This window comes from Gopherus flavomarginatus, chromosome 14 (genome assembly GCF_025201925.1).
Source record: "Gopherus flavomarginatus isolate rGopFla2 chromosome 14, rGopFla2.mat.asm, whole genome shotgun sequence".
NCBI lineage: Eukaryota > Metazoa > Chordata > Testudines > Testudinidae > Gopherus > Gopherus flavomarginatus.
Genome location: NC_066630.1, coordinates 25,125,412 through 25,140,170, shown reverse-complemented (window position 1 = coordinate 25,140,170; position 14,759 = coordinate 25,125,412). Strand labels below are relative to the sequence as shown.

The window sequence follows — 14,759 nt, the reverse complement described above, 5'->3', positions numbered from 1 at the left end:
AAATAAAATAAATAAATAAAATAAAGCATTGTTAGAATAAATGACATTAAATGTAATAGGACTGAGACTTTCAGATGAAGACTTAAATCTCCTAAAACCCTTGTTGAATAGGGAAATATACCCACTTTACAGATGAGTAAACTGAGGCATGTGACATTCCTATGCTATGGCTTCATCATATAGAACTGTTCACGGTCTTACTTGTTCTGACAGGTCAGTACTCTACATAACACTTTTTTTGAAAGAGCCATTTTGGCACATCTACACACATGCTTGTACCACTAGATCAAGTCTTTTTGCTGGATGTGGGGGAGAAGACCCATGTCATAATGCCCAGTTGAAACTTGCAAGTCATTGAGTAAAGTCAAGTCACTGAGTTGTAAGACAGAGTTAAGACTGGATAAGTTGATGCAGATGCAATGCTTTTTATCACTGTTGGTCTCTGAAAACAACCCATACAAATATGGGGAGCTATCTACTGAACACAAGATGGGATTCAAAACAAACAGAAAAATCAAGTTAGGGACTTTAAAGTCCCACCCTATCCTCTAATGATTCAGCAGGATGGACCCTTACCACAGAGTTACTCAATTTCAGGAGGAGACTTAAAAATAGTGCTGAATTTACAGCAAATGATTGTTGTACATTTAATTCATTCATTATCTGTTGACTACAAAACTAATTCACAATAGGATTTTATATTAAAATTAATTCACTAAAATAAGCATATTGGAGCACAGCTAATTCTGAATTAAGAATAGTTCATACTTTTTTTTAAAATAAATAGTTTAGTTTACGATAACAAGCAGGTAACTGACCAGGGACCAACTGAGGTAGCCTCAGGTTTCAGGACAGATCTAGTCCTGGTTATTTTCCTTGAACACATACCTTTTGAGATGCTTTCCTGGCAGGCACAGTCTCGTCGTCTTTATATTCAACAATTGTAGTTACTTTAACTACAAAAAAATAAAAAAAATTCAAAGTGGATTAGAAATACATGGAATATTAAAAGCTCCAGTGACGGGCACAACAATGAGTCCATTTACTTCTACATTGACTGTTAGTAGACAAATAGCAATTGATTCCACCATTTGATGGCCATTTGGCACTCAGTTCAATGCTTAGGTGGATTGCAAGTGTGCCAACATCAAAACTACTATATATGGATCTCCACCCTCACTGACATATCTGGGATGCCAAGGATACCAAGCCACTCTCTCACCCTTAGAAGTGACCCCCTCCAGAGTAGGTTCAGACCACTGTGACAGAGGTGCACTGTTTCCACTGCACCTGTTCTGAGATTAAAGAAATGAGGTGGACCAACTTCGGTTGGTGAGACAAGGTTTCAAGCTACACAGAGCTCAGGTCTGAGAAAGGTACTAAGAGTGCGTCACAGCTAAATACAAAGTCAGACAGACAGACAGTTTAGCATAAGTAGTTAGTACATATTCTAAGGGACCATTCAAAGTGAAGTGGTGCATTAACACCCTTACAGTCAGAGGACAAAAGGGGGTTATTGGGATATAGATTGTTGTAATAAGCCATAAATCCAGTGTCTTTGCTAGACACTAAAAATCATGGTCTTAATAAGGTTATGAATGTAAACTCTCAAACTCATCTTTTAAGTGTGTAGGTTTCCTTTGAGGATGAGGACTGATAGGTTAGATACAGAGTGATCACTTATTCTTTTACAGACAGAGTGGTCCATCCATAGGCACCGGCTTCTGCTGGCACTGGTGGGTGCTCGACCCGGCCCTGCCCAGACTCCGTCCCTGCCCCACCCCCGTTCCAACCCCTTCCCCAAAGTCCCCACCTCAACTCCACCCACTCCCTAAATCCCAGCCCCACCTCTTCCTGAACACATTGTGTTCCCGCTCCTTCCCCCTCCCTCCCAGAGCTTCTTACACCACAAAACAGCAAGTGCTGGGAGGAGAAGCGGGGAAGCGGTGCGCTCAGGGTAGGAGGCGGCAGCAATGTGAATGGGGGCGGGAAGCTTGGCTGCCAGTGGGTGCAAAGCACCCACCAATTTTTCCCCCATGGGTGCTCCAGGGCTGGAGCACCCACGTAGTCAGCACCTATGGATCCATTAGATAGGTGACTGGAATGGGACTCCCCAGGAGACTTGCATTCTGCTCTCAGCTCTGCTACTGACTTTTGGGACCTTGGGAAACTCACTTCACCTCTGTGTTCCCTTCCACCCTTCATTCAGATATATAGAGTGCCCAACACAATACTGCACCACTCTGCCTCCTGCTTCCTGCACTCCCAAATATCTGTTGGGACTTTTAATAAGACTGGAACTTTTCAGCCTGGAAAAGAGATGACTAAGGGAGAGAGGGGGAAAAATATGATAGAGGTCTATAAAATCATGACTGGTGTGGAAAAAGTAAATAAGGGAGGGTTATTTACTCCTCAAACACAAGAACTAGGGGTCATCAAATGAAATTAATGGGCAGCAGGTTTAAAAACAAACAGAAGTATTTCCTCACACAACGCACAACCTGTGGAACTCTTTGCCAGAGGATGTTGTTAAAGCCAAGGCTAACAGGGTTCAAAAAAGAACTAGATAAATTCATGGAGGATAGGTCCATCAATGACTATTAGCCAGGATGGGCACGGATGGTGTCCTCAGCCTCTGTATGCCAAAAGCTGGGAATGGGCAACAGGGGGTGTATCACTTCATGACTACCTGTTCTGTTCATTCCCTCTGAAGCCCCTGGCTTTGGTCATTGTCGAAAGAAAGGATACTGGGCTAGATGGACTTTTGGTCTGACCTAGTATGGCTGTTATTATGTAGGCTTTACTGTAATAAATTATATACTCAGAGTACCAAAGGGAGTCTTAACAACAACACTTATTTTACAGTCACTAAATTCATACCATTAATAATAATAGTAATAGATCAGATACTGGAAGTCCATGCCATGAAATCATTCACCTCTTTTGCTGCAATTCCTCACCAGCCTGGTATTTGGAATGTCCTCTACAGAGCAGTCATTCTACAAGATATATTTAAAGAACCAAGTGAGATCTGTACAATCAGTAATTTTCTCCAAGACACATTTATGTTAGCCTAAGGGAGAGGGTGACTAAGTTCATAAGGTAAAGTGATACAAGGTGTTTTCAGAGACAGTTTCCAGCATGAAGTAAAGATGATGATTAGCAAATCCATTTTCAGTCACATGCACAAGACAGGATGGGAGTGAATAACTAAACTTGAAGTTGTGGCAACAATATCTGTAAGTTACCCTAAGAGGGTCAGAGACAATGTGCAGTAGTTTCACATTATTATAGGCGATTGTCTCCTGCCACATATTTTTGTTTGGCATTTTTTTTCTTAAGTTAAGCTAATAGTAAAAAATGTTCTTTTTAAAGTTCCTTTATGCTGTCAGATTTTCCATATTTAAAGTTCTGCTACAATTTACAAAGACTTACTGCTACAACAGCGGCAGCTACAACAGCAGCTTCCTCTCCTCCTTGCAGGTCTGTTACACAAGAGAGAAAAAAAACAAACACATATCCTGTTTACAGTCTCTACTATTTGCTTAACTGTGGTCCATGTGCTTCTAGATCAGAGATGGGCAAACTTTTTGGCCTGAGGGCCACATCTGGATATGGAAGTTGTATGGCAACCCATGAATGCTCACAAAATTGGGGGTTGGGGGTGCAGGCTCTGGTGTGGGGCCAAAAATGAGGAGTTCAGTGTGAGAAGGGGCTCTGGGATGGGGCAGGAGGTTGTGGTGGGGGAGGGGAAGGAGGGCTCCAGCTGGGGTGCGGGCTCTGGGATGGAGCTGAAGGGTTGGGGTGCAGGAGGTTGCTCCAGCCTGGGACAGAGGGGTTTGGAGAATCGGAGGGGGGATCAGGGCTGGGGGAGGCAGTTGGGGCACGAGATGGGGTTAGGGGTGCAGGCTCTTGTCAGCACATACCTCAGGCAGCTCCCAGTGCCCCCTCCGCTTCCTACACAGAGGCGTGGGCCAGGTGACTCTGCACGCTGCCCTGTCCACAGGCATTGCCCCCGCAGCTCCCATTGGCTGCAGTCCCTGGCCAATGGGAGCTGTGGGACCAGCGCTTGGGGCAGGGGCACATGTGGAGACCTCTGGCTGTCCCTGTGTGTAGGAGTCAGAGGGGGGACATGCTGTTGCTTCCGGGAGCTGCACTGAGTGGGGCAAGCGCCCGTCCGCACTCCCCGGCTGGAGTGCCAGAGTGGGGCAAGCCCTGGATCCCGCTGGCCAGTGGGAGCTCAAGGGCCGGATTTAATCCTCTGGAGGGCCGGATGCGGCCCCCGGGTTGTAGTTTGCCCACCCTTGTTCTAGATGAAGGAGAGAGCCTGGAAGAGAACAAGTTATGCAGCTGGGAAGAAAGTTGTGGTGCACAGCTGATACAAGAAATTGACCTTGACTGGAGTGGTATGTAACTTGTACAATTTCAAGCCCTATAAGAGAGTTTTACAGCTTGAAAACCACACACTTACTAAGCAAGTCTTTTCTTTTCATTTTTCTGACAGCAACTGGCATCTTCAGTAACTCCACTCTAAATGTTTTCTCAGCTGTTTGCAAAAGTGAATCAATTTCTTTCTTCATTTCTTGAAGATTCTCTTTGGCTTCAAATAAAACAAAACCAAACTGTTGCTAAGTGTACAATACATTTCCAAGTTCATTAATAGTTTGCCTGTTGGATAGTGCCTTTGTTCCAGTCAAATAATTAAGATCATGTATTTACAGGGGTCAATCAGTTTGACTAGAAGTTCAGCTTAATTCAAAGTAGATTTTAAGTTATCGAATGCCACATGTTCCTAGAATCTGGCTGTTTTCAACTGGTAAACAAGTCAACATTTTAAAACGAGCATTATCCTTATTTAGGTACTTATGTGCCCTCATCACCTTAATAGTCAAGCATCTCATCATTATTAATTAAGCGTCAGGACACCCCTGGAAAATACAGAAATACCATCCCATTTTACAGATAGATGAGATTATCCAGCTTGTCCATGGTTACAAAGACAAACTGAAGCCAGATCTTCTAAATCCCAGTCCAGTGCTTTACACACACACACTCCCAGAGAGAAAAATTAGCCATTAAGTGGAAGGAAGGAAAGAGACTGCATAAAGTTAAGTTTAACAGGTAAATAAAGTGTATTTCTTTATTTAAAGAGGGATGATAAAGCTATCATTGCCTGCATATGAGTTAGCAAACCAACTTGTAGTGTCATACCTAGGAGAAGAAGTCCAAGGGTTGATTTTTCAAAGGTGCTGAACAAATCTATGGGCTGTTCAGCAACTTAAACTAATGGTTTGGCCTCTTTTGAAGACTAATGGTGGTTAGTCCTTTGGTGCCTTGACAGTTTACAATATCAGAAATTAACGTTTAGTAAGTTGTGCATTTGCCAAAGCTGTATTTCTTTATTGTTGTATTGCAAGCTGCTTGAATTGCCAGACTGATCTGATCAAATGTACACTTCAGTAGCCATTTCCCATTGGTTTCAGTGCAGATGGTCAGTAAATATTACAAGGCCTCTGTTGATTTTTAATGTAATAGTTCCAAGAAGTCTAGCTCAACTAATTTCATTAGAAATCCTTAGACGATAATAAGTCAGCTTGTTGCCTCTGACAATGTCAATAGGAAGCTTACATATCAGGACTGATGTCACATGCAGTTTTTTTTTTTTAAAAAGACATGATTATGTAGTTAGAAATCAAATGTAAATACATGTATTTATTAGTTCTGCAGACAATAATCATCCCAACAGGAGTTGTACAGGGTAGTTCTGTGCCCCAATGCTTAAGTTGAAAGTGCAGATGGAAAGTTTCCACATTCCTAAGAACATGAACTGACCCATGAATTCTGTGAAGATGCTAACCCCATTATCTACAACCAGACTTTATCTACTAGTGCCACATTTGTTCATTTCCATTTGTCACTTAGTCTCTCTTTCAAGTGTTTCTCCATTTCCCCTTCTAAGGCACCACCCTTAATGAACTACATCTAGGAAGGGATTGTAAAGAAAACCCAGCCAAACATTTAAGAAGTATTTTCTCACTGGAAGTTGTGCTGTTTTTTTTCCAGCTACAGCAGCTCCCTTTTCAGTTGAGGACAGGAAGTGGGCCACTCTGTGCTAACACCACAGGGAGCATCCCAGCCCAAGGGCAAGGATGCACTTGGTACGTGTGATAAATATCCCTCTTCCTCCTTCACGCTACCAATCAACTGGCATCAGCCTCAGTAACCGTGATTGTGCCTCACAGCGCCCACCTCGCTATGCGGAGCGGGCCATCCTGGCGCCCCCGCGAGTAACTCTGCTGAGGGGAGGCCACTTGCTCCGGTTTGGCCCTGCGGCGGGGGGGGGCGGGGAACACCAGATTTGACCAAATACCCAGGAAGCCGAATAACCTGGTGAGCTGCTTTAGTCCCAGACCCTGGGCCAGACCGTCGGTGGCGGGAGAGCAGCCGCCCCGGAGCCCCTCGGGGGGGAGCCCCCTCCGCACGGAGACTCACCTGCCGGCCGACCGCCCCCGGCTGAGCCCCCCCAGGGCACCGGGAGATGCGCGGGCCTGGGACGGAGAAGGCCCAGCGGCCATTGCCCCCCCCCGCAGCTGGCCAGCCTCGCCCCCCCCATTGCCTCGCTGGGGGGGGGACAGCCCCCCAAGCTGCCCGTTCGCTGCTCAGCCCCGAGCCGCGGGGCGGGGCCGGGCCGGCGCCTCACCCTGCTGGTTGAAGCCCCTGAGGAAGAGGCTGATCCGCTGGTCCTTCTGCTCCTGGGTCAGCGCGCCCCGCTCTGTCTCCACACCGGAGTCGGCGCTGCGCTTCTTGCCCGCGGGAAGGTACTTCTTCGGCGGCATGGCTGCAGGAGTGAGAGCCGCCCCTGCGCGCCCGCCCGCCCCGCAAGGCTTATAGCCGCGGGACACACCCACGCAGGGACCACAGGGCTCCACACTGCGCTCGTCCCCTGCCTGGGCCTAAAGGAGGGGTCAGCAGGGGTCACCCTGGGAATCAACCCACCTCCCCAGGGCTAGGAGGGATAAATTCTCACCTTTATTTTTTAATCTGTAATAATGTAAAGAAGAGTGTGTGACTGGACACTTGATCATTTAATATTATGAGTTTGGGGTACAGGCAATGGTCCCATTAATACATTTGTTTACCTAGTTCTTTTGCTAGACTTTTTCCTCCTACTCTCTTTGACTTAATATCAGCTTACAAACGTAGACTTCAAAACGCAGAAATAAAGGCAGCTTCCTCTTTACTCAGCAAAGAATAATAATAAAGGAAGATAAGTAATTGTTTTATTTTAGCAGGCTGGAGTATACCATGTTATTAACAGCTTGATTCTAAGCTCTTTGGAGCAGGGATTTAGAAAGGAATCCATATAAAGGGCCCAGATGGATTTCCTTCTCATGCACAGGGTCTATTATTTATACTGCATGATCAAGGCAGAGAACTTTTTCTGTCTTTTACAGCATTAACACTTAACTACATATAGTTAATTTGTAAGTGGTACTAGGATGCCCTATCTCTTTAATTGATGTGGTTTACATTGCTTATTCAGTAAATCATTCATTAGGAGCAGGATGGTATTATGCTAACCCCACTACAAACAGATGATAAGCATAATTCCTGCTCCAAAAGCCGTTGCCACATTTCCCTGAAGAACTTCTATAGAGGATGATAGGCAAGGATTTTATAGCTTGCTGGCTTACATGTAGGTATTTAGGGGAAAAAGGGCTGGCTTTTTGCTTAAGAAAGACTCCTCTACTGACTTGCAAGGATCTAGCCTGTTTTTCTTCTCTGGCTCCAAGAACAGCTCTGGAGATGACTTACTGCTCTCACTTGCATATGTAGTACAATGCAGTCTAGGTCTTGTATTTCAAAAACGTATTTAAGGTTTTTTTTTAATTTATTATTGTATAGATTTTTCTATCAATGGGCCTAATTTTGCATGCTGCCAATTGACTTCAGTACCATTTTCTGACATCAGCTCCCTTCAATTTTGAATTAATTCTTAATTAACACCATCTACAGGAGTGCAATTCTGCTCTATGTGCATGAGAAAGAGGGAACTCTGCTAACTGAAGTTTATGACAAGTGCACTGAATGATGTATCTGAGGAAGTATGAAATCAACCATACATGATGTTGATGAAATGATTTATTATAGTGAGAGACCATGGAGTTAATAAATATTTCACCATACAAACTGGACATTTGGTGTCAAATGACCCAGTAGATTAAATACTACCACATCTCTGACATCTATTTTATTGTTCTGAAGTCTTGGATACATCTAAGTTAATCTAAATACAGTATTAAGAAGCACCTATAGGTAAACAAAACCTAGAAACATGCATTAAAAAGTAGAGACTGTCTATTAAACATTGAAGACAATGAAAATGTAAGCCTTTGTTTCTTAGATTTTCAGTTTTGTCCCACAAAAATGTACCTGTATACTGTAGCTTGCCACAGTACATACTAATATTGTGGATGAACAGTAGAAACCCCCCACCCTTCTCTAGGAGATGCATCAGAAAAAAACATATGTTCTCCCTTACAATGTCAGAAACATAAAAGGCACCATCATAGAATGTTTAGAAAACTAAAATTAGGTCACTATCCTATCCTTGATTTAAAAGTTACCTATAAGGACTGCTGCTCTGACGGGGGGAAAAAAGCAGCTTTCAACACCCATATAGAATGTCTCTAGTATGTTGTAAACCTTGGATTGTTTTCAGGAATATCAGGTGTAAACACAAGGTAAATATAAAATCTATTGGTTTGTTAGACTACAAACACTACCCCAGGAAAAAAGCTGCTGTTACAAAAGTGTAAAAAAATATACTAACTTCCATTATTAGATTGTAGAATTTTCAGACATGTTGGTTATGGCAGCCACTTCCAAGCAGTGAGCCCCACACTAGATTTGACTTCGGGGCTAATTTCAACAGCAAGAAAAAATTAATTTCTTGGATAATTTTTATTTTTTCTTTAAATATGAATGTTTTGACCTCTTATTACATGTTTTTACTTTTACATTTCTGTATAGTGTTATATTAGTGCTTATGAAAGATGCCAGAGAGCTAGCAAATGAAGCTTTCTTTTGATCCATGAGTAGCAGCAACACAAGCTTTCCCAGCCTTCCCAGAGATACAACTGATGTGATGAGACCCATGTCTCCAAAGTTAAAAGTTTAGTTCAGTCTCCATGCCTCTGTAACACTGCTCCGCAGTGTACCATTTTCAATTGAAGTTACATTTTGGATATCTGTCCACTAGGAGTTGAAAGGATGCCACTGATTCATTCCATATAGGGCATGCTTCTGATATTTTCATCGTTTCTAAGTGCAGTCTGTTCCAGTACTATTCCATAGGCCAGCTGATGCTATTGTAAGAGATATGGCCAATAATCATCTTTATCCTTAACACACTAGACTGATGCATCCTTTTATCCAATGTGTTAATTCACTTGTCCCTGTACTTGATTCAACTCCCAAGATTTTAACTTCTTTATTAGCACCACATGCTGAGCCAGGTATTACTAACAAAATGATGTTAGTAAACAAGATTTCTAATTTACTCCTAAAGAATAAGATCTAAATTAATGATGTGAATAAATGAGATGCTGTCTCTAAACAGTGATCTGCACAAACTACTTAGACAAAACTTGATGAAGTTACTTAGTACCTCTGTGTTTGTACTGGCAAAAGATGCCAAACTAACATTTTTTTTTTTTTTTGTTCCTTCACAAAATAAGAATGACACAGGTGGTACAAGCATGTACATAATGTTGTGCCACCATATCTCATCCTGCTCTGAAAGAACACTCTTGAGTTCAGAGTGCCCAACCCTCCATGTCCATTCAGTCTTTACCCTCCCTGCTGAGGATGCCATACATAGTAGCTTGTGTGACCCAGACACTTTGACTAGGAACAAGACTGAAATCACCAATTAATTTCCTTTAAGCTACATACAAACATTTGTCTGTCAGAAGCATCTTTCAGTCTTTACAGAGTTGGGCTAGATTCAACCAGTAACCAAAAAGCAAAGGACTCTTTCTCCCATAATTAATCTCCTAATCATCGAGTTCCAAAGAATCATTCTCAGAGGATCAAGAGGTGCTGCAGTTTTAACAGTTTTTGTGTTGGACCTTATTATTAAGGCTTAACAGTGTTCACATTTGCTTTGAAGTTGGTTGCTTGTAATAGTCAATATACACAAATGGCATGTGTGAACAAGAGACTCCTCAGCTTTTTTATTTTTTTAACAAAGTGGTTATGATATGAAAAGCTCAATGCTATTGTACTCATACTTGTCTACTCCATCTTGAGCTGTGTGTGGATAAACTAGTTTATGGTCATAATTCATTGAATTTCAATTTCTTAAACTAAGACTCAAAACACAGTATATCATATGCACTATCTCCGCCCTCAGAACTGCCTGTGGTCCACTCAGATTTTATTTAGAAATAATGTAAAGTTCAGATGCAATAGAACTTAGTCACACAAAATGATCTACCAAAGATTTTTATGAATATTCTAACAACTGCCGGTTTGATCAGATGTGGGTAACACTTTATACTCAAAAACAATAACAACCCAACCACACCTAGAATGTAGATTTTAGGATTTTTTGGGGTAAAATCTCAAACAGGAAATGGATGTTTCTGAGCAAATATGTTGGACTTCTGCTTTGTAGAAGGCAATATCATCAATAGTTTTCATAAGTGACTTTCCTCCACAACCAACTGGCCAGAAGTGTAAGTCAAGAATATAACTTCCAGTCAAGGCACAAAATAGTCTGCTAGACTCTCTCTTCACCTTCCCTCTTCATGTTCCTCCTCCCACCCACCTCTATAGCAGTATCTCCCACACCAGACATTAGGTTTAATTGTTCAGGAAGAAGTGTAACTTTTGCCCACATATGGGCTCTATCTATTGTAAATGCAGTTAACAAGATGAACAGCCCATTCTCAGCACATATTGTTCATTTTCTGCATTTGCTTGGAGGGCGGGGAGAGGAAGAGTCTGCATCTCTTTCATGCATATTCTTCAAGAAACTGTATGTGGAAGTCTTTCATTTTCTCCAGCACAATCTTCAGCTTCTCTACTGGAGGGAGAATGGTCATTCTGGAAAAGAGAAGAAACATTGTATTGCAAAACATTTGATAAGATACATTGTAATAAACATTAAAGAAATGGAAACCTGAAAGACACCCCACCCAACGCCCCCAGAGATATATTTCCCAAACAGCGCAGAGAAAGTAGAACTTTTAACTTCCTGCAATCTGCTTTTTAAAAGATTCCCTTATTTTCTGAATTTATGTTATAGCTACAGTTACTGTACATAGAGCACCTGGTTTTGACTGACCTGTGTACTAAAATTCCAGGGCTTGTCATCTTGGTTTTTTAAATAGAGCAAAACCTCATTAAGTGCCCCCTGTAATAGACAGTCTACTGTGGGCTACTATGTTTATTATTTTAATGTTTCTGTATCAAGCTTGTTCAGTTTACATGTAAAATGTGTTTTTTCTAACAGCCAGCCCTGCAAACTTAGCTATCTGCAAGTGGAGTTCATTCCTTCCAGCTCTTGTACTTTCACCAGTAAAAAAATTCTACACAACAAATTGTGCTCTCAGTTACACAGGTACAACTGTGTCACTTGCCAGGTTTGTGAGGCACCCCTGACACCTGCCCTTAGAATGAGGAAACTTTGTCTGTACCTCCCAGGGCTGACTGTCTGAGCCATAGGCAATGCAAGTACTCCCCGCTCAGTCCACCTGGGTTCTGTCCCTCATCCAGGCTAGGAATAGCCAAACTCTATCTAACCCCTGACTCCACAGAACGTCCCTGCATAGTGTCCCGCCCCTTATCTGCTGAACACGCATAGAATGAACAGATCCTCTGTTGCCACAGAAACAGTACATCACAGCTTACTAGTTACATCTCAGATCACAGCTCCGCTTAACTAACAACACTTCGATTTGTTTATAGAGAATGCAAGTTAATGTATTTAACACAGAGATTCATAGGAAAGTAAAACAAAAATATTAGAAACAAAGTTACATATAAAGTAAATCATAACACAAATTCTAAAGCTTAAACTCAACTAATAAGCTGTCCTCCTGTCTAATAAGGTACTGCTTACCCCACCTCCTTCTCACAGTGTTTTTCAACCAGCATAGCTCTCCATTCATGAAATCAAGCCTGCTGGCAACTTGTCTCCCCCAGCATATCTTTCTGCACCCCTATATATACTAGCCCAGTCCTTTGTTCTTCACCTCTAAAACAGGGTCCCCTCATCCCCCACTGTTTACCTCTTCCTGTTAATTTGCCTTCTGAAGTCCCAACAATCTTTTCATTAGCATTTGACTCCGTATGCAAATAGACTTCTATTGTAAGTCACACAATACACAATGATCAGCTAAGGAGATAAGTATAGTTATCTTTTGGGGACTACTTCGGGAATATGGTGCTGCTGAATGCAAGTGTTGTAGAATCCAGACCTTTGTTAGCATTGCACAATCAATATAACGGGGAAAATGAGCTGGCTTGTATTTTGACTTGTCTGGCTCCAACAAAACTGTTCACTGAATTCCAGTTGCAGGGCCAAATTTTGCCCTTCATTATACCTGTGGAAGTGCATGAAAACAATAGGGTTGCCATGACCCAAAGATCTCTTGATGTCAAATACAGGGCACAGGAGTGCATAAGGATTACAGGGATCCCCTAGGTCTGGTATTTACATTCTAGTTTGCCAAAGAGTGTCATGTAAGATTTCTACTGAAAGCCTGTGTCACGCTGGTGCTCAAAATCTTAGTGAAATGTATGTGTGGCTATATTTTGGAAACTATATTTGTAAAGCCTTTTAGGCTTGGCTACACTTGCAAGTTAGAGTGCATTAAAGCAGCCCCAGGTACCCTAACTCATGACCCTTCCACACTGGCAAGGCACTTGGAGCGCCTGGACTCTGTAGCTGGAGCACTCCTGGTAATCCACCTCCATGAGAAGCATAACGCTTGCCACGCCTCGGCTGAAACGCCCCAGCGTCTGTGTGAACGAGGTGTTCCATTACTGTGCTTTGATCAGCCTCTGGAAATGTCCCATAATCCCCTTAAGTCAAGTGACCACTCTTGTCATTGTTTTGAACTCGGCTGTAGGAATACAGATATGCCCTTTCAAAGTTCAATTTCTGCCAGCCGGCTGCTTAGCTGCTCCGGGACAAAGAAAGCCATTAATGTGGAATGCTGCTGTTGAGTGGGGGGGGGGGGAGAGAAGAAGGGGGAGTCTGCTGTTGTCTGACATGCTGACATGCTCTCAGCCCCCCAAAAACCCACTGTCTCTCCCGCCACATACACACAACACACTTCCTGTCACACTCCACCACCACCCCATTTGAAAAGCACATTGCAGCCATCTGCATGCTGGGATAGCTACCACAATACTCTGCTCTTTGTGGCATTGCAAGAGCAGCTAATGTGTCTGTGCCAGTGTTCTTGAATCAGACAGTGTGAACACACTGCAGCGCTTTCCCTATTGTGCGCTCCGAGGGCTGGTTTAACTCACAGCGCTCTACATCTGCAAGTGTAGCCATGCCCTTAGTTAAAGGCAGGTCACCCAGAGGTGTAGCATGTTTTGAGACAGATTCCACCAAACAGGAGGTGGGAGACAGTTCTTGCAGAGTAAAGTACTGCTTAGTGCAAGTAAGGGCGGCAGTCAGGCCCAAAAAGAGCTAAAAAAACCCCCACATCTTATTTAGTAAAGTGAGCAAACATTACTCAAGGTACACAGGAACTGCAACTGTTGAGTGAGGTGGTGCAATTTTCACAATCACTTTTCAGTATAGAGCCATACCGTAAAATAATCATTTTAAAAGTAGACCACAGTTTCAGCAGAATTAAAGATCACTTCTTCTAAGAACCAGTATCTTCTGATCCCTTGAGTGTTCACTTAGATACTTCACTGTGATCTGTTCTGTATATTTGGAACTGATGTCAGCAAATTGGGGAAATACTGTATGAAGCCGAATGACACAGCAAAAACTAGTCCTACTGCTCTAGATATAATTATTAGCTATACAGAGTATGGCCCAAGGGAAAAAAAAGGCTGGTATCACAAACAATGTGAATTAGTCCAAGTCTGTTTTTCATACAGGACATGCTGTAAGAACCTTAACAGTTTTATTTATTTAGTAAAGAAAGATTGTAACAACTGGATTCTTACAATACACTGTAATTTGCTATTAAACAGATACTGCACCTGAAGTGGTAACTTCCTTCTCTTTGGCCAAATCCACTGCCAGGTACAACACATATTCCAGTTTCTTCCAAAAGTTTCATACAGTAGAATAAATCAGGGGCCATTTCATGAGCCTGAGAAAAAAAGAGACTGAATTTTATGAGTAATTTTTCATCTCCAGATCATAACATGAAACCATAATGCACAAAATACAGGTTTATGGTCATTTTTCTTTTCAAACATTTCTCTTGCACTTTCATTTTCTTCACTACAGGGATGGACAGTAACTCCCGTTGGTGGTGAAATGGATCCACTCCACACTGCAGGCTCTCAATCAGTCCAGCTCAACAGAACAGAATTAGCCACTCACGCTGTCTTTATGTAACTACTCCCCTCTTTGATTGACTGAGACCTAGAAACTTCTAGCAATGGAGTTCTTTGGTGTTCTAAATCTAATTTCACTGAAGTGTCTAACAGATTAAAGGTATTAAAAATATTTGATGAATTAACTCCTACATGCCTATCCTTACAATATTGCC

The 14,759-nt window shown here is 42.4% G+C and overlaps 2 protein-coding genes and 1 long non-coding RNA gene across 5 annotated transcripts in view; 1 reads left to right on the top strand and 2 right to left on the bottom strand.

The window, feature by feature from the left end:
* LOC127034347 (borealin-2-like) overlaps positions 1–6,914 on the bottom strand; it is a 189,665-nt gene extending 182,751 nt beyond the window's left edge. For all 3 annotated transcript variants that reach the window (XR_007769357.1, XM_050923106.1, XM_050923105.1), the window contains exons 1-5: positions 6,701–6,914; positions 4,472–4,600; positions 3,436–3,485; positions 2,939–2,999; positions 889–956 (exon numbers count right to left, since the gene is read on the bottom strand). Coding sequence is in view for 2 of the 3 variants with exons in the window: in XM_050923106.1 (XP_050779063.1) it covers positions 889–956; positions 2,939–2,999; positions 3,436–3,485; positions 4,472–4,600; positions 6,701–6,836 (444 nt within the window). In the remaining variant the exon portion in view is untranslated. The remainder of the gene's footprint in view (positions 1–888; positions 957–2,938; positions 3,000–3,435; positions 3,486–4,471; positions 4,601–6,700) is intronic.
* Positions 5,924–14,729, top strand: LOC127034371 (uncharacterized). The gene is made up of 2 exons (XR_007769365.1): positions 5,924–6,158; positions 14,495–14,729. It is a non-coding gene; the product is annotated as an uncharacterized LOC127034371 (long non-coding RNA).
* The window catches only part of GPT2 (glutamic--pyruvic transaminase 2), a 40,278-nt gene continuing 35,196 nt past the window's right edge, over positions 9,678–14,759 (bottom strand). Inside the window, exons 11-12 of the mRNA XM_050923081.1 lie at positions 14,242–14,354; positions 9,678–11,112 (exon numbers count right to left, since the gene is read on the bottom strand). Of these exons, the coding sequence (XP_050779038.1) occupies positions 11,022–11,112; positions 14,242–14,354 (204 nt within the window). The 3' untranslated portion in view covers positions 9,678–11,021. The remainder of the gene's footprint in view (positions 11,113–14,241; positions 14,355–14,759) is intronic.